General features: G+C 65.2%; 4 protein-coding genes across 11 annotated transcripts in view; 1 reads left to right on the top strand and 3 right to left on the bottom strand.

Moving 5' to 3' along the window:
* The window catches only part of HSF1 (heat shock transcription factor 1), an 18,570-nt gene extending 14,818 nt beyond the window's left edge, over nt 1-3,752 (bottom strand). For all 3 annotated transcript variants that reach the window (XM_068984019.1, XM_068984020.1, XM_068984017.1), the window contains exon 1: nt 3,531-3,752. In XM_068984019.1, coding sequence (XP_068840120.1) covers nt 3,531-3,647 — 117 coding nt within the window. In that variant the 5' untranslated portion in view covers nt 3,648-3,752. The remainder of the gene's footprint in view (nt 1-3,530) is intronic.
* A 200-nt stretch (nt 3,753-3,952) lies between these two features.
* BOP1 (BOP1 ribosomal biogenesis factor) lies at nt 3,953-22,611 on the top strand. Its single transcript, XM_068983801.1, has 16 exons — nt 3,953-4,064; nt 5,475-5,675; nt 10,222-10,302; nt 19,808-19,962; nt 20,051-20,168; nt 20,250-20,351; nt 20,429-20,641; nt 20,717-20,878; nt 20,949-21,029; nt 21,107-21,176; nt 21,264-21,396; nt 21,477-21,657; nt 21,731-22,019; nt 22,092-22,176; nt 22,252-22,359; nt 22,443-22,611. The coding sequence occupies exons 1-16, from the start codon at nt 3,975-3,977 to the stop codon at nt 22,594-22,596; spliced, it is 2,223 nt and encodes a 740-aa protein (XP_068839902.1). The 5' UTR covers nt 3,953-3,974; the 3' UTR covers nt 22,597-22,611.
* SCX (scleraxis bHLH transcription factor) lies at nt 16,750-18,204 on the bottom strand. The gene is made up of 2 exons (XM_068984075.1): nt 17,638-18,204; nt 16,750-16,788 (listed from the first exon to the last, which is right to left on the bottom strand). The coding sequence occupies exons 1-2, from the start codon at nt 18,202-18,204 to the stop codon at nt 16,750-16,752; spliced, it is 606 nt and encodes a 201-aa protein (XP_068840176.1).
* A 186-nt stretch (nt 22,612-22,797) lies between the features above and the next one.
* The window catches only part of MROH1 (maestro heat like repeat family member 1), a 51,428-nt gene continuing 48,898 nt past the window's right edge, over nt 22,798-25,327 (bottom strand). For 4 of the 6 annotated variants that reach the window (XM_068983265.1, XM_068983264.1, XM_068983266.1 and 1 more), the window contains 8 exons: nt 25,066-25,180; nt 24,675-24,821; nt 24,323-24,511; nt 24,045-24,200; nt 23,842-23,976; nt 23,667-23,769; nt 23,491-23,556; nt 22,798-23,019 (listed from right to left, as the gene is read on the bottom strand). In XM_068983265.1, the coding sequence (XP_068839366.1) occupies nt 22,934-23,019; nt 23,491-23,556; nt 23,667-23,769; nt 23,842-23,976; nt 24,045-24,200; nt 24,323-24,511; nt 24,675-24,821; nt 25,066-25,180 (997 nt within the window). In that variant the 3' untranslated portion in view covers nt 22,798-22,933. Of the gene's footprint in view, nt 23,020-23,490; nt 23,557-23,666; nt 23,770-23,841; nt 23,977-24,044; nt 24,201-24,322; nt 24,531-24,608; nt 24,822-25,065; nt 25,181-25,327 lie in introns of those variants that run through there. The other 2 variants (XM_068983267.1, XM_068983268.1) reach the window with 2 other exon arrangements.

Consider the following 25,327-nt stretch of genomic DNA (forward strand, 5'->3'; position numbering starts at 1 on the left):
GCGCCAGTGCTGTGTGGATGCGGCTGCAGACCAGCTTGGTGTCCTTCCCGGCCTGTCTCCTCGGCCAAGAAGGAGCCCACTTGCACCACCCTCAAGTCCCTGTCCTACTTGTGCTCAGGGTCGAGCTCTCCGGCCCCCGCCCCACACTCAGGTCTCCAGGCCCAGCTGAACGCAGGGGCCTCTGCTGACTCAGTCACCGCTGGGCCCAGGGCCAGGGGCTCTGGGGCAGCTCCCAGCGCTCCCAGGTCGGGAATCCCTGCAGCCAGAGGTGCAGACGTGGGTCCCTAGCCTGTGATACCCGATGAGGCTGACTGCTCTGCCCAGGGTGGGTCCTGTGGGCCCCCTGATCCCTCTGAGCACACGCGGCCTGTGGAGCCAGGCGGGCTCACATCCGCTGTGTCCATCTCCCTCCCTCCAGCCCCTTCAGAGTCTCTGTGCCCCTCCTCCCCACACCTCCACCCCCCCACCTTAGCAGGAGGGACAGACAGGGAGCCCGTCCTGTATAGATCTCTGCCTGGCTCATCCGTTTCTCTGTCTGTCCATGTATATATCTGTGTACCTCTACGGAAGGTGAAATGGGGACTCTCTTGTAAAAACTCAATACAATTCTATGAACAACTGAGTACTGATCAGTCCAAGTATGGCCAGGGTCCAGCTAAGAAAGCAGGTGGGGTGGAACCAGAGCCTGGACCCAACTGGCGTGGGCCTTGCGCTGCCCTCTACCCAGGAGACGCGGCATGCAGCGAGGGCAGGCGTGAGCCACAACTGTATACCAGCAAGAGACCGTGGACTCTGGGTCTGGTTCAGCTGTCCTCCTGCTTTTCATCTGTGTTTCCTAGTGTCTCTGGGACTCAGTTCCCTTGTCTGTAAAAGGCCAGCTGCCACCTCTGCTTGGTGCCGTGGGAGGAGGTGAACTGATGCCCTAGGGCTGGGCCTCCTGCTATGTGGAGGGCCGGAAAGGGCTGGCCGGGTTCTGGGTGGCAAGTTCAGGGGGCACCAGGAGCCTCCAAGGCTTCAGTGGCCCTTGCAGCCTGTGCTGCGTGCTGGGCGCTCCTCCAGCCTTTCTTGGCCACTGCCAACCCCCGAGGGCAGGGCGGAGGGCCTGCTGGGGCCCACCTGGCTCCCAGCTAGGAGGAGGAGCGGCCTGCCTGTTGTGGGAGCCCCGGGAACAATCCTCAGCCACCTCGGAGTGGTCAGGTGTGACTGGGGCCCTCGAGGAGTCCCGCAGAGAGCTGGCAACCTGACTGCAGGCTGCTCTGCAGCCAGGGCCTCCAGAGCGACCCTCTAACTGCAGGCGCTCACACTGGCCACCTGGGATGGGGCCTGGTTTGGCGACACCCAGCTCCTAGGCAAAGGAGGCCCTTGCTCTTAGGGCCTCATGGTGCCCACAGCCTAACAAGAAGAGCCTCCTTCAGCAATGCACCCACCCTCCTACCACTGTTAATGCTGTCTTGAGGCCAAACAGGCCTGATTCACGGAGCGTCCCATGGATGCAGCTGCCAAGCTCACCAGGTTCCTTCCCAAGGTTGTGGGGCCTTCGGTCGCACAGGGCTGTCTGAGGGGCAGCCCTGGCCTATTCTGTGGTGGCCCCACACCGAGCATGGTAACTGACCGGGGGTCTGGGAGGGAAAGGAAACCAACATGACTCTCCAGGTAGGGCCTCAGACTGTGCGGAGGATGCACAGCACTGCTGGGGCTGGAAAACCCCCCACCCCGCCCCCTTTCCCTGTCTCTGGGGCCAAACACAGGGTCCTCGGGGCAGAATGGGGAGAAAAGTTCCAGCTGGAAGGGAGGCACCAAGAGAACAGATGCCAGAACATTCCAAGGCCTCTGGAAGCCAACTCCGGGCTTCAAGACCGCAGAAGTCTCCCCCAGCAGACTTTCTGCCAGAGGCCTGGGGCTTGTGTGGGCATCGCAGAGGACTCAGGGAGAGGGCCATCTTCTTTCTCAGGGCCAGGCAGCTCCACAGCCCCTGCCCAGCCTGGAAAAGGGCTTCCCTCCACAGCTGAACCAGTGCTCAGGTTCTGTCCTGCCTGGCACCACTAGCCCCCTGCCCACTGCATCCCGCGCCAAGCACCTGGTTGGCCTAAGGACAGAGGGGAGGGGGGTTAAATGCACGGGCTCCAGCCAGCTGCTCCCACCCCTTCCAGTTTAAGTTCCAGCAGGGCTGGTGGGCGGTGCAGCCACTGTGTGCGAGGCTGTGGCAGGCTTGATCCGTCCTGGTTTCCAGCTCTAAGGCCTTGCTGGGAACACAGGAAGTGGGACCTGGAGAGCTCGCTGGCAGGGCTTTGGCTGCTGCCTCACAATCTTTAAGCAGAAACATCAAGCAGATCAAGAGGCGATTATCCCAGTAGATTAAGCTCAGACTATCCCAAAGGATCTCCGATGCCCCTCCCCAACCTGGGTAAGAGTATTTCCTGGGAGTTTAGGGGACAGGAAAAGAAGAGAAAGAAAGAATAAAGACAGAAACCTGGGGTCATTTCCTTGGGTCAGCAAAGCTTAGGGCCTTGAACAAGGGGATGGTGGTAACAGGACAGGCTGTGTGGAAGGAAGTACAGCCTCCTCTTGGGGAATGCTGGGCAGTTACAGAAGCAGGCAATAGGGATGGAGCGTGGCACACAGGTGTGTCACTGGGACCAACACGAAGTGTTCCCTACAAGGACGTAGTATGATTCTGACTCTTTACCAGGTTTGAGACAGAGCTTCAGCAAACAGCCCAGGAACCAGAGGACCTGGCCTCCTGCTCTGGGCTCACCTCAGCTCAGACTGCTGCTCCTTTCTAACGGCTTAACAATGCGAAAGAGAAGTACTTAGAAGAGTCTGGGAGAGCCAGCGCCCTCAGGAGAGCAAGTTTGCCCGGAGGCACCCAGAGGTTCCGCAAACCAGGGCAGCCCAGGCCGCACACCTGCGGGCCGCGAGCTATGGCTCGGGCCTTTCCCGGACGCAACGTCACAGCCCGGACGCAGATTCTCAGCCGCAACTCCAGATAGTCTCTGCTTTACCTCTGCAAGCGGGGGAGCTGTCTGGCCTGCAGGGTCAGACCATGGAGACGAGCCTGCTGCCAGGCAACTGGAGGCAGGGGCGTGGATAGAGGCCCCGAAAGGAACGAAATAAAAAGTGGCTCTGGGGGAACCCAGCTGTGGTATCCGGACATGAGTTCGAGACCCACCACAACTTTATGACGTTTTGCTTTGTTTTTCGGTCCCTTTCCTTTTCAGTAGAGCAGCGCCCTCCAATACCTGCGCCAAGTCCTCATTTCCTCGCAACAGCTGACCCCACCACCCTGGTAACTCATCTGAGAAGCTGTGGGGTCACCTGGCCACCACACTCGCTACGAAACTGGGCGCTGCCCTCAAGCCAGGCGCGCTTCCGCCGTCGTCTCACAATTACTCGGCGAGAGACCGAGGGGAAGAGGCCCTTCCTGCCCAGACCCGGGCAGCGCGCACCGAGGGGAGGCCTCGGACGCTCTCTCCCGAACCGCCTGCTGTCCGCCCCCACAGGCCCCGAGGCCGGCGCGCCCAGCCCCTCACCGGGCTCCAGCAGATGAGCGCGTCCGTGTCCGGGTCGCTCACGAGGGTCCACAGCTTGGTCAGGAAGGCCGGGACGTTGCTGGGCCCCGCCGCGCCCGGGCCCACGGGCAGATCCATACCGGGCGAGACGGGAGAGGAGGAGGTAGCAACCGCAAAGAGAGGCCGAGGGACGGGCTAGCGCAGCCGCCGCGCCTGCTGCCTGGGCCGCGCTGCCGCCGCCCGCTGCGCACACACGGCCCCTGGGCCTGGCATGGCCGCCGCCATCTTGCGACGGGCGCGCTCCCGCCGGCGCCGCCCGCCCGCGTCCCCACGGCGCGCGCGTGCGCGCCGGCCCAGCCCATTTGGGCCCGCCTCTCGCCCTCTGACCCCTCGGGCCCCGCCCCCGGGCCCACGAGGTGTGTTAGCTGCCGGAAGTGGCGGCGCGGGTCTGGGCGGTCAGGGAGCATGGCTTTCTCGCGGAGTGGCGCAGTGGCGGCGGCGACAGTGGCGCGGCCCGGGAAGCGGCCGCCGGAGCCGGAGCCGGAGCTGGAGGAGGTGACCACGGGCTGCTCGAGCGGGACGGGGTGGCGCGGCTGGGCCGCACTTGGCGGCTCCGGGGCGGCCAGCGCCGGGGAGCAGGGCCCAGGAGTGCGAGGAGGAGGTTTACCAGCTCTCTGCTGGCGGTGGCCTCGTGGGGGCGTCCTGGGCAGGGGGCTCCCGTAGTGTGGTTGAAGAAGTGTGGGCCGGAGCGAACTAGCAAGAGGGGCTGGCATCGTGCGCGAGGCCTCCCTAGCCCTTTGAATTGTGGTTCCTGCATTAAAGAGGTTTGAGCCTGTTAGTACGTTACTGATACGTCGGATACGTTGTAAAAGGGCACGAGAATAGGAAGGCCGTGCCTGCTGTATTGGCCGCATCCTTTTTTTAACTGCACCTAAAGCCATTCCATTCAGACATGCAGCGGAACCCCAGCTGGGTTTGGGGTGTCATCAGCCCTCCAAAGATTGTCCAGCCGCGCCTGCCTAAGGGAGCACTCCACGTTGCTGGGTTGTCAGGCAGCCCCTTTACCCTCACCAATCCTGCTGCTCTCCTGCTAGCAGGCATTCTGGGCACCAGGCTCAGCAGCCATATGTGTTTGTGCCCAAGCCATTTGTGCCATTTTTATTTGCTGTTGTAATTGTGTAGCTTACTAAGCGTTGAAGTAGTGTGTATCAGAGTTATTTCTGTGGAAGTTCAGTTGAATGCTGCTAATTGGTGAGTGCAGGCTTTCCTGTTAGCTGAGAGAATTAGTAGCTATTAAAAAGCAGAAATCTAGGGTTCTCCATTCAAGTAAGTGCTTGCTGAAAGTCTGTAAGTTCTTGTTTCCCCTCTCTTAAGTGCATGGGTCTTGTGAACTTAGGGATTGGGTGGTGTCTGGTCAGCAGACCTCTGCTCAGAGGAAGCTCTAGTCCTATCCCATGGGGTGGTGAACCAGAACACTTGCTTTTAAGTAAAGTTTGCATCATTTTTATGTCTCTTCAACCAGTCTTTACCATTTACTGATAAATTGTCAGTCCCTATCTGGTTGAATAGAGTCCTCTTCTGGCTGGAAAAGCGCCTCAGGTTGTGGTCCTCTCTGCCTGTCCCAGACCCCACTCCAGTGCCCTGGTAGCTCTGGAGATGTGAATGCCAGATGTGGCTTTCGGGCATGGAGGGTGGAGGGCTGGTGCAGGTGATGTGATGGGAATTGAGCTCCTTGGAAAGTCCTTCTCTTGTGAGACTCTAACTGAATGTCCCCTCCAAGGGCAGGAGGCCTGCTGGCGGTGGAGGTGGGTGGTGAGGGAGGCCTGGGTTGGGTGGATGGTTTTGGTGGAGCTGGAGGCTTGTGGCCTGAGGGCCGTGACCAAGGAGGCTGGCCACACAGGCTGTGGGTCAGCGCTTGGTGCCTGGTGGGTGGGCTTGGGGTCATCAGTGCCATGCCTCTTGCAGCCCTCTCTCCTCGGCGCTCCGGCTCCCAGCGGCAGGCTTGGCAGTGATCCTGGCCTTAGCGACAGCGACAGCGAGGAGAGTGTGTTCTCAGGCCTGGAAGATTCCGGCAGCGACAGCACCGAGGATGCCACTGCCTCGGAGGAGGAGGGGGCGGGGACCAGCGAGCAGCGCAGCAGGATGGACAGGAGCCCTGGGCAGCAGGTGGGTGAGCCAGGAGTCTCCCGAGGGCTCCCCGCACCCCAGATGACCATGGCCAAGATAGCGCCTGCCGGGCATCGGGCTCTCTGAGGGCCCCCGGCACTGATCTCTCCCACTCCGTGGACCCCAGGGCCTCCTTCCTCCTCCCTTGGGCACAGTAAGGGCGGGGCAGAATGCCGCTTGGAGCCGAGGAGCCCTGTGCTCTGTTCACGGTAACCCAGGAACCCTGACATTACTTCTCCAGGGTCTCAGGCTGCCTGCTAGACTTAGCTGTCAGCTGGCTTCCTCGGGGCGAAGCCCAAGGTGGGATTTCTGTGCAGTGACCTAAGGTGGGCCCTTCCTCTGCCTCCTTGACAAAGAGTGACATCTTCAAGCGGCACCATTTGGGAGAGGAGGTGTTCCTGTCCACTCCCTTCACTCTCCTGGTGACTGCAGTTCATGGCTGGACAGTCTTGCCTCTGTGACAGCCCTGTCGTGTTCCGCGTTAGCCTGCTTCTCGCATCCTGAAGCCAATGCAGCGCTGCTCGCCTATGAAACCTTCCCACCACAAGGGCTGTTCTCTGGCTCAGGGCCCTCTCAAGGGTCTGCTGACCACCTTCCCCTGTCACAGCCTGTGGCCGCCCTGTGTCACGAGGCCCTGCCATGTGGGTCCTCGTGCAGCCTCGGCAGGGAGCGTCCCCACCCCACAGCTTCAGGATCCATGTGGCGGTGACGCTCCGGCGGCCACCAGCCCCTCCACCGAGCAGCCCAGCTCTGGAATGGCAGCCTCGAGCTCCTGTGATGCTGGCCACAGCCACGGCCTTGGTGTGGTTTAGACGACGTGTGGACTTAGGTGACTTGCTCACCACCACCCCCGCCCTCTCCGCCAGTTCTTAGCAGGGCTGCCTGAGCGGCCCCGCCTTAGTGGGGCTCCTGGGTGGCGTTTCACCAGCTCCACTCACTGCACTCTCCGCAACCCTTGGCAGGACGCATCGCTGCAGCTTGTCTCGAGGCTTTTGCTGTCCCTTGCTAAGGATTGGGGGCAGCCCCTGCGGTGTTCAGGGGCATGCTGGGGAGATGTCAAAGACCTGGGTGCAGGCTGGCGAGGGGCCCCAGCTGGGAGTGTGCTTCTCCAGGCCTCTGTCTGGAGTGGGAAGTGCCTGGTCCAGACACTTACCTGGGGACAAAGGTGGCCAATGGCAGACACAGGAGGAAGCCTGTTCTCTCTCTTCCGCTAAGAGTTCCATGATGGAAGGGTCACTCTTCAGGGGAGCCCTGTCCCCTGATTCTGTGGGTTCCAGGTGTGCGGGCCATGGGCCGTTCGAAGCAGGAAGCCTCTCCGGCCTCACCCTCATCTTTGGCGCATCCTGCACCGGCCTGCCTCTCCCCACACCTCACCTCCACTGGCCGCGCTCCCCTCCTGCACCTGGCCCCACCCTCCTGTCTCCTCCTTGGGCCTGGCCTCTCCCACGCACCTGGCCTTGCCCTGCACCCCCAGCAGCGCTCCCAGCAGCACTCGGGGGCACTTTGGGCAGCTTCTCTGTCAGGAAAGACGTTTGGCTCTTGTCATGGAGCGTATCAGGTGCTTTTTGCTGTTCTTTCCCTGTCATGCTTGTTTAGATCTCTTTTTTTCTACTTCTTGTGTTTGGTCTGGTCCTTTCAGTAACACTTGTGTGGGTTTTCTCCTATTTTGTTTTCATACTCTTTCATACAGAAGTTCCCATTTCTATTAGTTCAGTCTGCTTGCCACATTCAAGAATGTAACCAAAGACTCACTGCTGCTGCTAAGTCACTTCAGTCCTGTCCGACTCTGTGCGACCCCATAGACGGCAGCCCACCAGACTCCCCCCGTCCCTGGGATTCTCCAGGCGAGAACACTGGAGTGGATTGCCATTCCCTTCTCCAATGCATGAAAGTGAAAAGTGAAAGTGAAGTCGTATCCGATTCTTAGCGACCCCATGGTCTGCAGCCTACCAGGCTCCTCCATCCATGGGATTCTCCAGGCGAGAGTACTGGAGTGGGGTGCGATTGCCTTCTCCGAAAGACTCACTAAGGGTGCCCATTACCTTGGGCAAGGAATGGTAAGGAATTACCATTTCCTAGGTAACCTACGTTGAGTTCTGCCCAAACTGTGCCTGAAGTTTAGGAGCTTACTGCAATAGGAGCTTACTGCAACCCCCTGGGCAGGAGGCGCTCTTCTAGAAGCAGGGGGCAGGGTGCTAGGCGGGTCTGGTGCCTGGGGAGGGAGTAGGCCATGTCTCACAGGTTGCTTAGTGAGGCCACCTGAGGCAGGGCCCTTTGGGGCGGGGGCCCCCATGGGGGAGCTATGCCCTGCCTGGCCCAGCAATGGACTCTTGTTTCTGGTGATGAGAGTTCAGGCGGAGAGTGGTGGTGTCAGTCTGGGTTGACATGAGTGGGTTTGAGGGGTCCCATGGCACCCCTCAGTTGCTCAGAAGCATGTCAACTTCTGTGCTCCCCAGAGCTGTGGTAGCTCTGCCCTCAGAGCCTTAACACATCCTATTTAGGGGTCCAGGTGAGGTAACCTGCGTGGGACTCTCACGTACAGCAGGGCAGCTCTTCACAGCAGTCTTGGTGAAAACCTGGTGCAGAGGGCAGCAAGAGGGGTGCCCTTAGGCAGCAGAGTAGCCCGCCTAAGACCCCCGCTGTGGGCTGCTCCCCCGGGGCTGGCCCCCCAGATCAGGGTGGGAACACACAAGATGCTGCCTTTCCTCAGGAAGAAACTCAAACCTTTGTAGCCGAAGTTAAAAACCACCTCAGCCGTGCGAGGCTGCAGCCCCTCCCAGGAGAAGCCTGTCATGGTCACCTGGCCCCCTTGGCTCAGACACTTGCCTTCAGAACCTCACTTCCCTCTGGTCTCGCCCGCGGGCCCCCAGCCATCCACGTGGACCCATCAGGGCACCCACACGTGGCCTTGAGCCCGTCTGGGGGTGGGTGTGGGTGGCTCATGTGCCGAGTGGCTCTGGGCAGACCCCACCATCTGGTGTCTGCGTCTGAGGATGTGGGGGCCGGGGCTGGACTGTGCGAGGAAGAGGACGCTGGCTGCCCCCCTGTCTCCAGGCTTTGGAGGGCTGCAGGCGCACTGTCGGCCTGGTCCCCGCACCGCTGGGCCCCGCATCGCGGCTGCCCCCTGGTGGCGGCCGGCGGCACTGCTGGCGCCTCTGGAGAGTGGCTGTCCGGTGCCCTGAGCAGGCCCTTGCCGGCAGCTCTGGCAGGAGCCCGGAGCCCCGCTGCTGGGTGTCCCTCCGGCCGAGCCCCTGCCCGTGTCTGGCTCTGGATGGCACTGGGACTGCCATGCTTGTTCCTTCCAGGGCCCGGGACCGCGGCCTGTGGTGCAGGTGGTGCAGGCCCCCCAGGGCCTGAGCGGCTGGGGTCCAGAGCAGGGTGGCCCACGCGGGTCCTGGTGGCCGCGGGCTGGCCTCAGGGTCTCGGAGACTCACAGCAGCTCCGCGCAGGGTCTTCCCGGCCTGGACCCTTGGCAGGTGTGTCCGCTGGATGCTCCAGGCAGGGTGGGTGGGGAGCTTGGGCCGGGCTGGCCCCTGTGCCCCCTCCCTGAGGGCCGCCCGCCTGGTAGGGCTGACCCACTTTCAGCGGGCAGGGCTCCCGCAGCGCACAGCCTGGGGAGCAAGGGTGGGAGAGACGTGGAAACCGAATCTCGCCTTTTCCTGGCCTGGAAAAAAACTTACTGTCCCAGCCTCCTCACACGGAGGGAGAAGCTGGCGGGCGGGAGGAAGAGCTGCTAGGCGGATTCTGGCTCCTGCCCGGGCAGGGGAGCGGGGCTCCTGCTCCCGACGCTTTACTGCCCCCGCGGGGCGGGGGGAGATACGGGCTGTTTTCCCCATCAGTCCCAGTTCCGGTACACCAGATTCCCACCCCGCCAGGGGAGGATCTGTTTTCCAGGTTGGGGTGTCAATGCCCAGTGGCACCCACTCACTGGCCTGGTGGGCGGTGTCAGCCCGGGGCCAGTCCTCCCAGTGCTCCGAGGGTGTGGGTGCCTCTCTGGGCCCTTGGCCAGCTGGGCTGAATGTGCCCTCCTCAGGCTGAGGGTCTGGCCCTGTGATGGGCCGGGGTGGCCCCTGTGCTGGTGGCTGACATCGAGAGCTTGGCCTCCCCTGGATGGACTGGCCCAGTTGGGGGTGACCCCAGCCTTTATCTGTTGCTGCCAAGAGGCCACCCCTGCTTTGTCCTCTGACCCCGGGCTGGCTCTGGGCTCAGCTGGGCCTTTGAGCCAGGAGCCCTGCAGCTGTTTTTTTCCTTAAGGGGTGTGGGGGTGGCTCACCTGGTGTCAGCCCCTCCCTGGGGTCTTCCCTCTGAGCTTGGATATTGTGATGGCCCTTGACAGAGGCTTACCCTGGGTGGAACCCCCCCTCTCCAAGAGACCCACTTAGATTGGGGGTATCCCCACTCGTTTCCTGGCAGTGGGAGCAGGTCAGAGCTGCTTAGAGATTGCGGTGCAGGACCTCGGCCCCAGTGTGGGCAGGAGGGGCAGGGTGCCCTGGCCCACAGTCTGCCCCGGGTCCTGAAGTAACTTTCCCCCCTCTTCCCTTCCCAGGCCAGGACCCCCTGCTCAAGGACTGAGGTGACAAGCGTGCAGGGCGAGAACGAGTATGCGGAGGACAGCTCCGATGAGGAGGTAGGCTGGGCCACAGCTGCCCCCTTGCAGGGTGGGCTGTGTGGCCACCGCAGGGCCTGAGTGGGCGTCCTGGCGTGGCCCCAAGCTTGTCTGGAAGAGCAGTTTCAGGGTCGGGGACACATGACTGCAGGAGTGTGTGTGTCATTGTGGGCAGGGCGGCTGGGCGCGGCGCAGCCACCCCGTGCCCATGTCCTGGCCCTAGGCTGTGGGGGTGCCTCTGGCAGGCAGGAGGCACCGTATCTTCTGTGGGGGCTCTGCTTCCACTCCGGGTGGGCGTGGACAGGCGCTGTCGCCCGGGTGGAGGTGGGCGTGGGGGTCAGGCCCGACCAGCGTCCGCGCTGGACCCCAGGGACAGGAGGCGGGTGCCCCGTGCTCTGCCCCCTCCTCCCCGGTGTCCCAGAGGCCCAGCTGCCATGGTTCTGGGTGAATCTGGTCCTCCCGGTTTACGTCTCACGGGGAAAGCCTGCTGACAGGCTGGGGTGCCCCATCTGGCCAGAGGTGGCTGTGACTCGGCTGCCCGGGGCTGCCCATGGGCTCTTGGGGGGTCTGAGGCTCAGGGGCTCCCTGCTGGAGGTGATGGGTGCTCCCCTGCCCACCCCCTCACTGGTGTGTCCCTGCCCCCTGGGGGGTGGGGCCTGAGGCTCCTCTGCCCAGTGCCCTGGCATCAGCCCCCCGGATATGAGCCTCCTTGGGTTGGGGGACCTGCAGAGACCGTGGTCCCCACCTCTAGCAGCTCTTCCTGCTGCCTGTCAGGGGCTGTCCCCGGCCGGGAGACACGCGCCCCCTCCCCTGCACGGCTTCTACCCCCATCCTCCGCTCTTTTGGCAGCGGCTGCAGGAGCCTTGGCCGCCCGCCCGATCCAGTCTCTGTGCGTTCAGAGAACAGAGACAAAACAAAATAAATTGGTTTCCTGGCCGGAGCAGCGGGCGCACTCCGCGAAGGGGGGCCGTACAGCACAGCTCCCGGCCTGTCTCCCCCTCCCAGGGGCTCTGGCTGTCGGCAGCCACATCCTGTCGGCTACTTTTTTATATTCGGTATTTTGAGAAATCGATGATGATTGTAAATGGAGTGCAGAGGCCGGGGGAGGGGCTTCGGCCCGCCCGCGGGGAGGTGCTCCTCCTGGCCTGCCCCATTCTGGAGCCGCCACGGGGGCTGGGGGGGGGGCCGCTTCCTCCGGCGATGACTATCCCATATGTGGGCCTGAGTGACAGCAGGAGCCGGCTTCTGCCAGTGCAGCCGGCCTCGGCCCAGGGGGCGGCAGGGCTTGGCTCTCGGGGTAGGCTGGCCTGGCTGAGGCTCTTCTCCCTGAGAAGTGCCCCCCACCCCATCACGGCGTCTCTGCAGGGTGGGCTTCAGGAAGAGGCTTGGGAGGCTGGGGTGACGAGAGCACAGGAGGGGTGCAGGGACCCCCACCCCGGGCTCTGGTTGGCACCTGTGAGGGCCCGTAGCCCCAGAACATTGGTCGTGGGGTGTTGGGCAGCTCCTTCTCTGCAGCATCCTTGGAGGTGGTCCATCGTGCCAGGACCCCACTCCGGCCCTGGCCGGCCTCCAGCAGTGGGCGAGGGCGTCCAGACAAGGTGTGTTCCTGGGGGAGGACCTGAGGGCCGGCTCCTCTTCCCCGGGCCTTGTCTGAACTTAAGGCCTGGGCTGGGGAACCCTGGGGCTTCTAGGTGCTCTGACCGCTGGCCTTTGCTGGGCCCAGCTTTGGGGTCCCGTGCCCTGGGGCACTGGCTGGTGAGTGAGGGTTCCCCTTCTCGGCGGGACACCCATGTCCTGCGTCCTAGCTCGGCCTCGACGGTGCCATCCTCCCGGTTCTCACCCTGGGCAGCGCCTGGCCTGCGGCCTCTGGCCGAGCCGCCAGCCTGGCGAGGGTCTTTGCGGCCGCGAGTGGGGGAGCCCTTCCCCCATCCGCCCGCGCCCCTCCCCCACAGACGTGATCTCATCCGGCCGCAGGGGGCGGGGGCGGGGGCCCTCGCAGGCGGTCCCGGCTGCAGCCTGGGAGAAGGCTCCAGCCTGGGAAAAGCCGGAGAAACTGAGGCTGGCGGGTGGCAGGCCGAGAGCACGGGCGGCGGGCGGCCCCCTCCGCTCTCCCGCAGGCGCCGCTGACGGCCTCCCGCTACCGAGCTGCAGCAGCATCGCTGGGCCCGCCCCGGCACGGCGCTCGGCGCGCTCGCTGCTGGCGGCGCGGTGGCGGCTCGGGTTTCGAGCTGTTGTGCAGAGCGTGCCTCTCGGCTCTGCTGGGCCTCGTGGGCTGCCGGCCTCCCTGGCTGCCCCTACCCCCACGACTGGGCTCCGGCTGCCCCTGCAGTATCCCCAGCGCCTCGCCTGAGAGGAGCCTGTGGCCCGGGGCCTCGCAGGTGGCCTTGCGGGGTGGGTGTGGTGGCCGTGACCTCGGGGTGCCCCGGGTCCCTTTGCCAAGTGCCACCTCTGAGCCAGGCCCGCTGTGATCGGTGTGCGGGGTGCCCTCCTCCCTCCAAGACCAGCCACCTGGGTCCAGTGGTCCGGTCAGGAGACAGGGTTCCCCTGGAGGGGCGGGGCAGGGCAGGTGAGGGTGGGGCGCCTTCAGAGCGCACCCTTCTCTGGCCTGGGTACGCGGGCGATAGAGGCCTGGCCTGCCATGTGCCCATCGGGAGCCAGTTTTCTGGGTGGCAGGAGCCAAAGCTGGGGGTCCCTGCAGGGACACAAGGGGGTAGGGTTGCCCTCAGACTGGAGGCGTGGCCCCAGGAGCTGGGGCCTGGCAGCCAGGTGTATGGGGGGCAAGTCCTGTCTGAAAGGTGGTTGACGGCCTGGCTGCGGAGTGGGGCCCAGGCGGGGCTGGCGCTGGAGGCTCTGGGCGAGTCCCCGCAGTGGGATCTTGGAGGTGGCCGCAGTATCATGGGGCTCAGTATGGGCGTTTGGCACTCTGGGGGGGCCATGCCCGTTTCCAGCCATCTGAGGCGTTTCTAGGAGCTACCGCTGCTGGCTGCACGTGGGGACGCCCACGCTCCCTGGACGACGGAGCGGGTGGGGGTGTTTTGGGTATCTGAGGACCCAGGAGCAGGGGCCCTCCCCCCACCCCTGGGACCCTTGGTGGGGGCAGACTTGCTTCTTTGCCCTTCAACAGCCCTGAGGCACTGATAGGGGCCAAGGAGTGGGTCGGAGGGTCCCGAGGCCCACACGTGTCCAGAGGTTCAGCAGTGGGCTTGGCTGGGAGCGCTTCTGTGAGGATCATGTGCAGCAGGGGCAGTCTGACAGGGGAGGTCTGGGAAGGGGGCTCCAAGTCCGCGTTCCCGGCGCCTCCACCCCCACGGTACAGCGGGTGGGCTCCACTCAGCCAAGCCCTGCATGGCCCCTCTGCTGGCTTTGGCCTTTGGGACCGGAGGAGGCCAGAGGGACCTGGCCTTCTGCCTCAGGGCTGTCGCCCAGGGCTCCTCGTGTGGGCACCTTGTGGAGGTCCAGCTGCAGCAGGTGGCCTGGGGCACGCGGCCGGGCCACCCCCCACCACAGAGGGCGCTTCGCGGTAAGGGGGGGAGTGGAGGGAACACTGCCGGCATTGTAATCGGAGCGGGGCAAGGGGAAGAGCGCGCCAGAGTGAGGGCGGCTGACCCCGCACTCCCCGGGGACAGGTGGGAGAGGCGAACGAGGAGAGAGTGAAGGATTCCAGAGGTGGGCCGGCTTCCTCTCCCTCAGACAGACACGGGAGGGAGGCGGGCAGCGGGCCAGCGCCGTACCTGCAGTTCCAATCTGCGGTCCTGACAGCTGCAGCCACTTTGGGGAGGGGGAAGGGGAGGGGGAGGGGGCTCTTCGAGAGCGGAAAAATCCCAGCCGACACATCAGCGGTGGCCGCGGGTGTCCGGAGCTGCCGGGGGCGGGGCGCCGCACGGATGCGTCCGTGTCCCCCTCCCCGCTCCCTGGAGAGTGCGGGCCGGGGCGTCTGGGCCCTGGAGGGGTCGGCGGGCGCGGCCCCCGTGGGGTCACATGTGCTTCCTGGCAGCCGCAGGTGCTGTGCAGGGTGGGGGCGGGCCAGCCCAGGGCGGGCGGCCTGGTGACGGGTCACGTGGTACCGCCAGCAGCTCATTCCCCGGGCTGGGGACAGGGAGCTGACAGCCTGGCCCTGATGGCCATCGGAGCGTTTCCAGGCCTGCTTGGCCTCAGGAGTGGCTGCTGGCCCAGGGTGCGGGCCGTGCCCTCTTTTCACGCTGCCGCCCGGGGCACGCGTGGGGCGCTGGGTCCTGGGCAGGGAGTGGGGCTCTGGCTCACGGGGGGCCTGGCTGCTGGAGTGGACGGCCGAGTGGACTCGCGCCCGCTGGGGCTCGGCCGGCCCACCACCCCCAGTCTGGTTTGAATTTCTGGAGCGGTGGAGGGTGACGGCGTGCTCCTCCCCGCCCCCGCCCCTCCTCTCCCGCTGGCTGGCGGGCCAGGCCCTCGGCCTCTGCTGCTACCGGTGCAGCTCAGGGAGCGACCGGGCCCACTGCCCAGGCCTGAGGCCGGCCAAGCTGCAGCCGCTGTCGAGTCCCAGGCCCGGCAGCTGAGGGCCTGGCTGCACGTCCTGTGCCAGGACCTGCTCCCCCCGGGGACCGTCCCAGCGGCCTGTCCTCTCCTACTGACTTGGCACCCCTGAGACACCCTCCAGCCTCACCCTGCCTGTCCTTGTGCTCCATGGGGAGTCCCCTGTGCCCACCCCCACCTTTGTGCGAGGCATGCTTCCCACCCCTCCCCCATCTGCCCAGCTGTGAGGTGGGCACCTGACTATGCCTGACTACCTGTTTGTCATCTCTGGAGGATCTGTGAGGGGGTCTGGGCTCTCACCCGGCCCAGGTATGCATGGGCCAGGTGGGTGGTTGAGCACAGGTAGGCCCCAGACTGCCCCCACAGGACTGCTGGTGCCCAGTGGAGCAGGGGCGGCAAGCTTGGAGGCCCTCGGGGGCGCCCTTCCCAGGTCGGTTCTCCAAGTGTCTTCAGTGCCCAGGAGAAGAAGAGGTACCTTTCTCGGCCCTTAGCGGGACCCCCACGTTCTGCCTGAGAGTCCTGGCTCTCTGGGCAGGCGGGGGCGGGGGGCTTCTGCAGTGACCGAGCGTGCCCTCTCCCCCTCCTGCTGGCCAGCTGTAGGCTCCTGCAGGATTAAGGAGAGGAAATTTGGGGTTGGGTTTCTCTCTGAGTGGAACCTGCCGTTGTGACTTTTTATCCTGTTATATTTCTATCAGATTGGACATAGCCCCCCCCCCCCAACCCTTAATGGCTCTGGCTTTGAGAATTTCCTCCAAAATTACACCACAGCTTCCTGCTTCTTGGTTCCCTGGAGCCCGTCTGTTAAGAGGAGGGGGCAGCTCTGGGCCTGCCCTGCTGGGGTGCCCACGTGGGCCTCAGCACCTGGCCTCTCCTGGGGCCCCGGGTCGGCCCCTGGCACTCTCAGCCCGGCTGCCGGAAGTCAGGCTGCTGGCCAGTGTGGGGGGGTGCCGCAAGGTGCTGCCCCCAGCTTGCTTCTCTGCTGTGCCTGTGAGCTTACACCACTAAGCCGTAATTGTCACCTGCAAGATTTTAATGGTCAGCCAGCTGTGCACAGCTCCAAGAGGCCTGAACTGCCCTCCTCATGGGCAGGTGGGGCCTTCGGGTTAGCTGGGTGGGTGCAGGGGCGGGCGGCCGGGGTCCTCTGCCTTGAGCAGGACTTCTGGGGCCAGGGCAGCCCAGGGTGGGCGCCTGCCACCTGGTCCACACCCTCAGGCCTGCACAGACTGGGAGCTCCTTCTGCCAGACAGTGCCCCGCCCCGCACTTCCTGGGGCTCTGCGGGCAGGGGCTGAGGTGCCAAGGCCCAGGAGACCAGCACGCTGCACGCACTGCCCTTGCCTGCAGGGCGCCCGGACCCCTGGTAGCCCTTGGAGCGGGGGTGGGGCAGGAGTGCTCCCTGGCTTCGGCCTGTCCCACTTTGTCCCTTGCCAAGTGCGCGGGGGCTGTTGTCTTTCCTCGCCCTCTCGCCTCGCTGGTCTCCAGACCCCGTACCGCAGTTCCCTGGCAGCGGGGGCTGACCCTGAGCCCTGGAAAGTGGGGGCTTTCCCCAGGAACCAGGCGCCTTGGCCCAGGGTGGCCGGGACACGAACAACCACAGCCCTGAGGGCAGGAGTGTGGGCTCAGCTCTGCTCAGGGCTGGTTCTGGGCTGCTCCAGAGGACAGTGTGCATCTGCATTTGGAAGATACTGTTTTGTTTTTAATTATACAAAATTTCCAGACTTTATATTATCATATCAAAGACACAGAATGCTAGCACATAGTGGCCAGAGGAGAGCCATGTAGCGAGCCAGCACGGAAAGTTCCAGTGGGGCTGGGCAAGTGCTGCGGCGGCTGCGCGTCCCACCGCCTGTCTGTCCATCAGCCCCACTCGCAGCCAGGGCCAGGTGGGCCTGGGGGTGCCCTCAGCGAGGCCTGTGCCTGAGTCAGGTCTGGGGCTCTCCGCGGATGGCCCGGCGTCGCCTCTAACTCCGGATCGCCGTCTTTCTGTCCCGGTCCTTGCTCTGCGGAGGGGAGGGCAGTGTCAGGGCCCAAGCGGAGGCCAGCGCCAGCCTGTGCCTCTGGACTTCCCCACGGGGTACGCTGAAAGCACCCCCTTCCACGCTCACCCCGGCTTCCCCAAGCAGTTTGGGGAGGAGAGTGCGCTGCTGCATAGCCAAAATTGTAAAATTAAATCTCCCAGATGTTCAGGCCCCAGGAGCTCACGCGTGCTGTCTGGAGAGGAAATGGGGATTGGGGAGAGCCGCGCCGTATTTTCTCCCTGCTCACCCTGCTCTTCCGGTGCCACCACGCGCAGCAGGCGCCGTAAATCAGAGCCGGCCAGCATCTCCGGCAGCGGGGCCCTCTCCCCCAGCCCCTGAGTCTCCTGCCAGCCTCCTGCCAGTGGATCCCACAGCCACACTGGCATCAGTGGGCAGCCGGGTCCAGGGAAGGCAGGCAGGTGCCCAGTAAGCCTTAGGCCACTGGTAGAGCAAGCAGACCCCAGCAGGATTTCCTCACTGCCCCCAAGTCCCCTTCCCTTGATGGCAGGGTAGGTGGCCAGAGTTGCTTGATCAACCCTGGTCTGGTCCCCTAGCTTCCTCCTCGTTGGTGCAGGTCCTGCCTGGGCCTCTTCCCTCTCTGTCCCCACAGGAGCCTGTCCTGGGGACCCGCTGGTTCAGGCCGGGCCCTCCTCGTCTTCTCTCTCCCTGGACCTGGGGCTGCGGGTGTCACAGGTGCTGCTGGGGGTTCTGCCTGCTTCTGGCCCTGCCCTCTCTGCCCAGCAGGTGTGGGCTGCAGGGGTGGTTTGGAGGTGGGGGACACCCCATCCTCCTAGCCTCCCTTTCCGTGGACACCCCGCGGGCAACACTCACCAACTTTCTCTGGTTGCTGAGGCAGAAGGTGCAGATCTGTTTGGGCTGGGCGTTCTCGCCGTCACGGGCGGGGGGTGGGGGAGGCGGGGGGCTGCCGGCACGCGATGCGTGGAAGAAGGCGGGCCCCGAGTGGCAGGGCTGCCCGTCGCCGCAGGCCTCGCCCACCAGCAGCACGTTGCCCAGGTGCGAGATATAGCTGGAGGCCAGGCGCAGGGTCTCGATCTTGGAGAGCTTGCGGTCAGCGGGCTCGGTGGGGATGAGCGTGCGTAGCGCTGTGAAAGCCGTGTTCACGCTGTTGGTGCGGTCCCGCTCCCGCGCGTTCGCCGTGTGCCGCTGCCGGGGCTCGCGGCCCGGCCGCCCTCCGGGCCCCAGGCCACTGCCCCCCGCCCGCCGGCCCCCGGCCCGTCTCCGGGCGCCCTGGAGGCCGCAGCGTGCTGAGTGCACACGGCAGGGTTTCTCGTCTGAACCCGAGCTCTCGCTGCCTCGGTCCTCGTCCTCCGACAGCGGGCTCACTTCAGGGTACAGGTAGCGGCCGGGCGGCGCCGAACGCAGCATTGCGAAGGACATGGGGCCGGCGGCCGCCGTCAGCTCCGTCGCGCGCCGCACATGCCGCCGCCACTGCCGCCCGGCCCAGGGGCACGCGGGTCTCGGGGCTCCCGCGGTGGCGGCTGCACCGCGCGCACGTGTGCGTCCCGGGCTGGAGCGGGGCCGCGGGCCGGGCCTTTATAGCCGCGGCGGCCCCTCCCCCGCGCCGGCCCGCCCTCCTCCCCGCCTCCCAGCCCCTGGAGGCCGCTTGGAGCAGGGGCCCTCCGTCCCTCTGCCTTCTCGCGCAGTGGTGAAGGGGCCTGGAGCATCCTGCTGTCTTTGCGGGCTGGGGAGAGTGGGCGCCCTTCCGAGAGGTGCGAGGTCCTGCTGCCCCCCCTTCTCCCTCTTAGCAGGGGGCAGGAGGGAGGGTCAAGCAGGATCCGTGACCCCGGCCTTCACACTTGGCATGACCGCCTTAACCCAGATGCCCTGGCCCCAGCGCCTGGCCACACCCTGTCTGTCTCTCCCTCTCATGTACACTTGGGCCTTCTGTGCCCAAAAGAGGGCATGGAGGCGCTCTGAGCAGCTGGAGTCCAGCCCAGGCCCCCTCAGCTGCCCCCTTAGGTTGTCGTGGGGCTCACCTGACGGCACAGCCTGTCTTTCCTGCACCTGCCCCTCCAGGCACCACCCTCCAGGTCTGGCTCCTGCCTGCACTCCTGCCTGGAGAACCCCCCACCCGCACCCTGTTCCCCTGCTAAATGCCCCATGGGTCTTTTCTGGGCCCCCCACGTCTGTCCAGTCCAGGGATGGCTGTGTGGACTTGGGGAGCACAGGAGGATGGGCATTCCCAGCAGTGGGCAGGGACCTGGGCACATCTGGAGGAGGGCGAGCAGGGAGGACTCAGGTCAGCAGGCTGGGGGCTGGGCAGGTGCAGAGGGGCCACGCCCAGAGGGTCCTGTCCTGTCGGGGTTCCCAGGTTGCCGGCTGTTCAGTCTCATCTGGGCCCCTCCCCCTGTGGCTACTGTTGCAGGAAGCGGCCGCCTGGGCAGCAGTCTCCGCGCTGGGTGGAGGGAGGGTGGCGGCTGGCAGGGGCCTCGACCAGGAATGTGTGTCCAGGAATGTGACTGCTCTGCCCACTGAGAGTGGGGTGGGGGCAGGGGTGGGAGGCTGGGGGAGCCCCTGAAAGTGTGCCGGGCTCAGTGCAGTGGACTTTGTCTCCTCTTGGAGTGGACTGGTGGGGTCTTCCCTGAGTCCCTGCCCATGGCTACCCAGTTTTGCCTAAGGCCCCAGCCAGGGGAGGGAGCCCACGGGCGATGAGGTCACCCTTGCCTGTGGCTGCCCAGAGCCCTGGCCAAGGAATCCAGAGGGGAGGCTCTGGGGTTGGCACCACTTCAGTGGAAAATGTGAAGGTACAGCTCCGGCGCCTCTGAGGGTCTGGGTGGGGGGGCGGATAGTGCTGGCCGTCCTGCCACGTCACACCCCGGGGAGAAGCTCAAGTCAGGGTGCCTGGGTGCTGCTCCTGCAGCCTGGAGGCCAGCCCCTTTGCTCTGCCTTTCCCCTTCCTGGCCTGTGTCTTTCTGAGGGGCTTGGAGGGAGGGGTGGCACGGTGGGTATCTGCTGCTTACTCGCGGGCCTCCTGCCCCAGGACATCCGGAACACGGTGGGCAATGTGCCCTTGGAGTGGTACGATGACTTTCCCCATGTGGGCTACGACCTGGACGGCCGGCGCATTTATAAGCCCCTGCGCACCCGGGACGAGCTGGACCAGTTTCTGGACAAGATGGACGACCCTGACTACTGGTGGGTGGGCGTGGGGCGGAGCCTGCGGGTGGGCGGGGTGGGCCTGCGGGGCGGGGCCAGGGCCTGGGCTCTGACTGGGTCCCTCCAGGCGCACCGTGCGGGACCGGATGACGGGACACAGCATGCGGCTGACGGATGAGCAGGTGGCCCTGGTGCAGCGGCTGCAGAGGGGCCAGTTCGGGGACGTGAGCTTCGATCCCTACGAGGTAGGCGGCAGCTGCTGGCCCTGGGGTTGGGGACACCTGCAGGGCCCAGGCCCACCCTCACCCTCCTCTGCTTGTCCCCAGCCAGCTGTGGACTTCTTCAGTGGGGACCTCATGATCCACCCAGTGACCAACCGGCCTGCAGACAAGCGCAGCTTCATACCTTCCCTGGTGGAGAAGGAGAAGGTGGGTGTGGGCCATCCTGGGGGCGCGCCTGCCCGCCCCACCCCTGCCCCGCCCCCCTCACCCCGCCGTCTCTGCAGGTCTCCCGCATGGTGCATGCCATCAAGATGGGCTGGATCCAGCCTCGCCGGCCTCGGGACCACAGTCCCAACTTCTACGACCTGTGGGCCCAGGAGGACCCCAACGCGGTGCTGGGTCGCCATAAGATGCACGTGCCTGCTCCCAAGCTGGCCCTGCCTGGCCACTCGGAGTCCTACAACCCGCCTCCCGAGTACCTGCCCAGCGAGGAGGAGGTGGGCCTGGTGCACGGTGGGGTCTGGGCTGGCCCCTGGCCCGGCCCGGCTCCTGGCTCACTCCTGCCTCCACAGCGCCTGGCCTGGGAGCAGCAGGAGCCCGAGGAGAGGAAGCTCAGCTTCTTGCCGCGCCGGTTCCCGAGCCTGCGAGCTGTGCCTGCTTATGGCCGCTTCATCCAGGAGCGCTTTGAGCGCTGCCTGGACCTCTACCTGTGTCCACGGCAGCGCAAGATGAGGGTATGCGGGGGCACCCGGGCAGGGGCGGGGAGTGGGGGTGGGTGCAGCTGACCCTGCATCCTCTTCTCAGGTGAACGTGGACCCTGAAGACCTCATCCCCAAGCTGCCCCGGCCACGGGACCTGCAGCCTTTCCCCACGTGCCAGGCCCTGGTGAGCAGACAGTGTGGGTGGTGGGGAGCAAAGGCCTCCGAGGGTCTGGTCTTTACTGCCCTGCCCTTTCTCTGCAGGTCTACAGGGGCCACAACGACTTTGTCCGCTGCCTCAGCGTCTCCCCAGATGGCCAGTGGCTGGCATCAGGTGGGCGCACAGTGGGGCAGCTCCCCAGGGGGAGTGGGGTGGGCTGGCCTGGAGGGCCAGGTACTGAGGGCCTGTCTGTGTGTCCAGGTTCAGATGATGGCTCAGTGCGACTCTGGGAGGTGGCCACTGCCCGCTGCATGAGGACTGTGCCCGTGGATGGTGTGGTGAAGAGTGTCGCCTGGAACCCTCACCCCACCATCTGCCTGGTGGCCGTGGCAGTGTGCGTGAGGCCCAGGGTGCCCGGGGTCGGGTGGGGGGACAGACCTGTGCCTGAGGACCTCCATCTGACTCTGACTGTAGGGAGGACACGGTGCTGCTGCTGAACCCAGCCCTGGGGGACCGGCTGGTGGTGGGCAGCACGGACCAGCTGCTGAGCGCCTTCACCCCACCCCCGGAGCCCACCTCACAGCCTGCACACTGGCTGGAAGCCTCCCAAGAGGAGCGGCAGGGCGGCCTGCGGCTGCGCATCCACCATGGGAAGGTAGGCGGGGTGCGGGGCAGAGGGCAGAGCCCCGGGGAGGGGCCGCATCTCACCCAGCCTCACCTCCCTGCAGCCAGTAGCGCAGGTGGCCTGGCACGGGCGCGGGGACTACCTGGCCGTGGTGCTGGCCACTCCAGGGCACACCCAGGTGCTGATCCACCAGCTGAGCCGGCGCCGCAGCCAGAGCCCCTTCCGCCGCAGCCATGGCCAGGTGCAGCGCGTAGCCTTCCACCCCACGCGGCCCTTCCTGCTCGTGGCTTCCCAGCGCTGCGTCCGCCTTTACCACCTGCTGCGCCAGGAGCTCACAAAAAAGCTGATGCCCAACTGCAAGTGGGTGTCTAGCCTGGCGGTGCACCCGGCAGGTAAGGGGGTGTCTTGGTCGGGGGGTGGCACTTGGAGGGCCACCAAGTCCCCACCACCAAATTTGCCCCCAGGTGACAACGTCATCTGCGGCAGCTATGACAGCAAGCTTGTGTGGTTTGACATGGACCTCTCCACCAAGCCATACAGAGTGCTAAGGTGAGATGCTGGTGGGTGACCAGTCGCTTCTTGCCCCGACCCCTGCCTCACCGAGCCTGGTTCTCCCCACCCCAGGCATCACAAGAAGGCACTCCGGGCTGTGGCCTTCCACCCCCGGTATCCACTCTTCGCGTCTGGCTCCGACGATGGCAGTGTCATCGTCTGCCACGGGATGGTGTACAAGTGAGTGTCAATGCCCCCGCCTCCCCGTGTGTGCCCCTTGGGGACGGTTCCGGCCAGATCCTGAGTCTCTCCCTCCCCCACAGCGACCTGCTGCAGAACCCACTGCTGGTGCCCGTGAAGGTGCTCAAGGGGCACGCCCTGACCAGAGACCTGGGGGTGCTCGACGTGGCCTTCCACCCCACCCAGCCTTGGGTCTTCTCCTCTGGAGCTGACGGCACTCTCCGCCTCTTCACTTAGACGCCCTGCTTCTGGGGCGGGGCAGGTGGGGGTGGGCAGCACGTGTGCCCTGGACTCTAAATACAGGAATTTGCTGGGTAACCTTGAGTCAGCTTCCTAACGGGGGAGGGGGCTGCTGGCCTGCCCACAAGCCAGGTCACATCACCACGTCACCTGCTGAGCAGCAAATGGCTTTATTGGGAAGACGGGGGTTGGCGACTTGACCACCCTTGTGTTCCAGCCCTCCCTTGCTGTGTGGGCCCAAGGCTTCCCCACTCTGCCTGTGGGCAGGGGACTCCTTAGGACCTTGTCTTGGACCCTCAGGCCGGCCAGGCCGGTATTGGGTGTTGGGGCAGAATCAGGCGAACTTCACCAGGCGGCCCAGAGTCTCCGCAGCCTTCGCACGCACCTCGGGGGCTGGGTCCTTGAGCAGCAGCTGGAGCGCTGGGGGACAAGGAGCCGCTGCTGGGGGCTCCGCCACAGCCCTTGGAGAACTGACTTGAGCCCAAGATCCCGCCCACACCCCGCTAACAGCTGTGACTGAGGCAGCCCCCCCCCCCAGGCGCGCGGAGCCTGGGGGCCAGGACCCTGAGGCTGACACCCCACCCTGTGCGTGGGGCCACCCGCCCACCGCCCTCCTAAGACAGGCCTCTGCCGGGAGGGCTCAGGAGCCAACGGAAAGATAGTTTTTCCTTTTTTAGTGTTTTTTAAGCTCTTTTGGAACAGTTAAGAAGTTTCCGTGAATTACTAGAGACGATGAGGTCACCAGTGACAGGGAAAAAATCCTTGAAATCCAGGAAAATCACTTAGTCCCCCCTGGTGCCCACAGGGTCAGTGCAGCCCAGCATGTTGGGGGGGCGGGGGCCCTCTGGGTTCCTGGCTGTGTGGGGCAGGGTTGGCAGGACTGGGGCTTACCCGCAAGGAGCTGCTCCAGGTCCACCTGTGGCCGCTGCTCAGCCTCCACGTGCAGCACCAAGAACCCTGTGGGGGTGGGGCAGCAGTCAGGGGCCAGTGGGGGGACTTGGGGGCCAGGGGTGGGACCAAGGTCAGGGGCCAGGTTGGTGTGGGGAGGCTGCCCGGGGCACCCTCACCTGTGAGCATGGGGGCAGCAGCACGGACATCCTCCCAGCTGCTCTTGAAGTAGAACAGACTGGTGCTCAGCAAGCGGCCCAGCAGGTCGGGGAAGTGGCGCATCTGCAGAGAGGCGGTCAGGCTGGCCCTGCCCCGCCGCCCGGCCCTGCCCCACCGCCCAGCCCTGCCCCGCACCAGGTGCCTGCAGGTGGTATTGAGAAACTCTCCAAAGTGCAGGCCGCGGCCTTCCTGCAGGTGCTTCTGGAAGACAGCTGCCAGCTCCTCACACTCCAGGTTGGGGCCGCACATGCACAAGGCGAACCTGCAGGCCTGCAGGGCACACGCTGAGCCCCAAGTCCCTGAGTTGGCCAGGCCTACCCATACCCCGCACTGCTCACCGCGACCACGGGGGCCTGGGGGTCCTGCAGGTGCAGCAGAAGGGGCGCCAGGCCGCCCACAACCTGCTCCAGAAAGACATCCTCGCAGTCCCCACGGCAGGCCTTGTTGAGGTGCCCAAAGAGGCGGATGGACGCTGAGCGGAACTCCATCCTTTCCTGCGCAACAGCGAGTGTCACATGGCCCTCCCAGCCCAGCTTCCCGGGCAACCGCAGGGCAGTGAAGGGGGAGCAAGGAGCAGAGTGGACCAGGCTGCAACAGCCAGGGGCGGGGGGCCTACACTGTCAAAGAAGGGCCGAATACGGACAGCAATGTGCAGCAGCACTGCACGCAGGTCCCAGGCGTCCACCAGGTCCATCAGCCTTGCCAGGCCCACCATGGCCTCCAGCGCCACCAGGCTGTGTGGGTCGTCCCCGTCGTCCAGCCCACCAATCATGGCCGTCAGGAGTTGGGGGCCGTGGGTCCGTACCTGGGGAGGCCATACACACCTGTGTGCCCAGACCATGCCACGCCCAGCTGCCCACCCTCCGAGCCTGTGGCTGCTGGGTCTCCCCGGGTCTCCTCACCAGCTGTGGCTCTGCTCTCCCTCCCTTGCCCAGGAGCAGGGCCCCAGAGGGCTGCCCAACGGTCACCTTATCTGGGGAGCCCAAGGCAACGTTGGCCAGGCCGCGGAGCACCAGCCTCCGTACACGGGCGCTCGTGTCCTTCTGCCGTGCCATCAGGTTGTCCAGCAGCGACTCCAGGAGCATCAGGTCGTTCACCACGTTGCTGCTGAGCAGCTGGGGGCAGAGGTGCGCTGACCCCCACCCCAAATGCACCGGGCAGCACCAGTCCCCAGTCACTGAGGGGACATGGCTGAGGCCAGCAGGCTAAGCTGGGCTCCTGGCCTTGCCTCAGCCTCCCCTGACTCCTGACCCCAGCCCCTCCCTGGCCCCCACTGCCTTGGTCTGGGGTGGGTTTTCAATGTCGCTCCCCTGCCCCACCCAGGCCTGCCTGTGGGGGGACTTCACACTGCCCTCCTACCTCAGCCAGGAAGGCTGTGGAGGTGATCCTCTGGACCTCATATACGCTGCTCTGTGTGGCGAAGAGCACCTTCATCACCAGGGGCAGCCGGGGGCCTGCAAACTTGGCCATGGCACTGGGAAGGAGGCATGCGGGCAGGAGCTGGGGCCTCAGGCTGCCCTGAGCACACCAGGCCCGGGGGCCTGGGGAGCATGCCTGCCTCCCACCCTGCACCGTCTGGCCTGCTAGCCCTGCCCCTCAGCTGCCCCCACACATCCTCCAC

This window comes from Capricornis sumatraensis, chromosome 11, assembly GCF_032405125.1.
Source record: "Capricornis sumatraensis isolate serow.1 chromosome 11, serow.2, whole genome shotgun sequence".
NCBI lineage: Eukaryota > Metazoa > Chordata > Mammalia > Artiodactyla > Bovidae > Capricornis > Capricornis sumatraensis.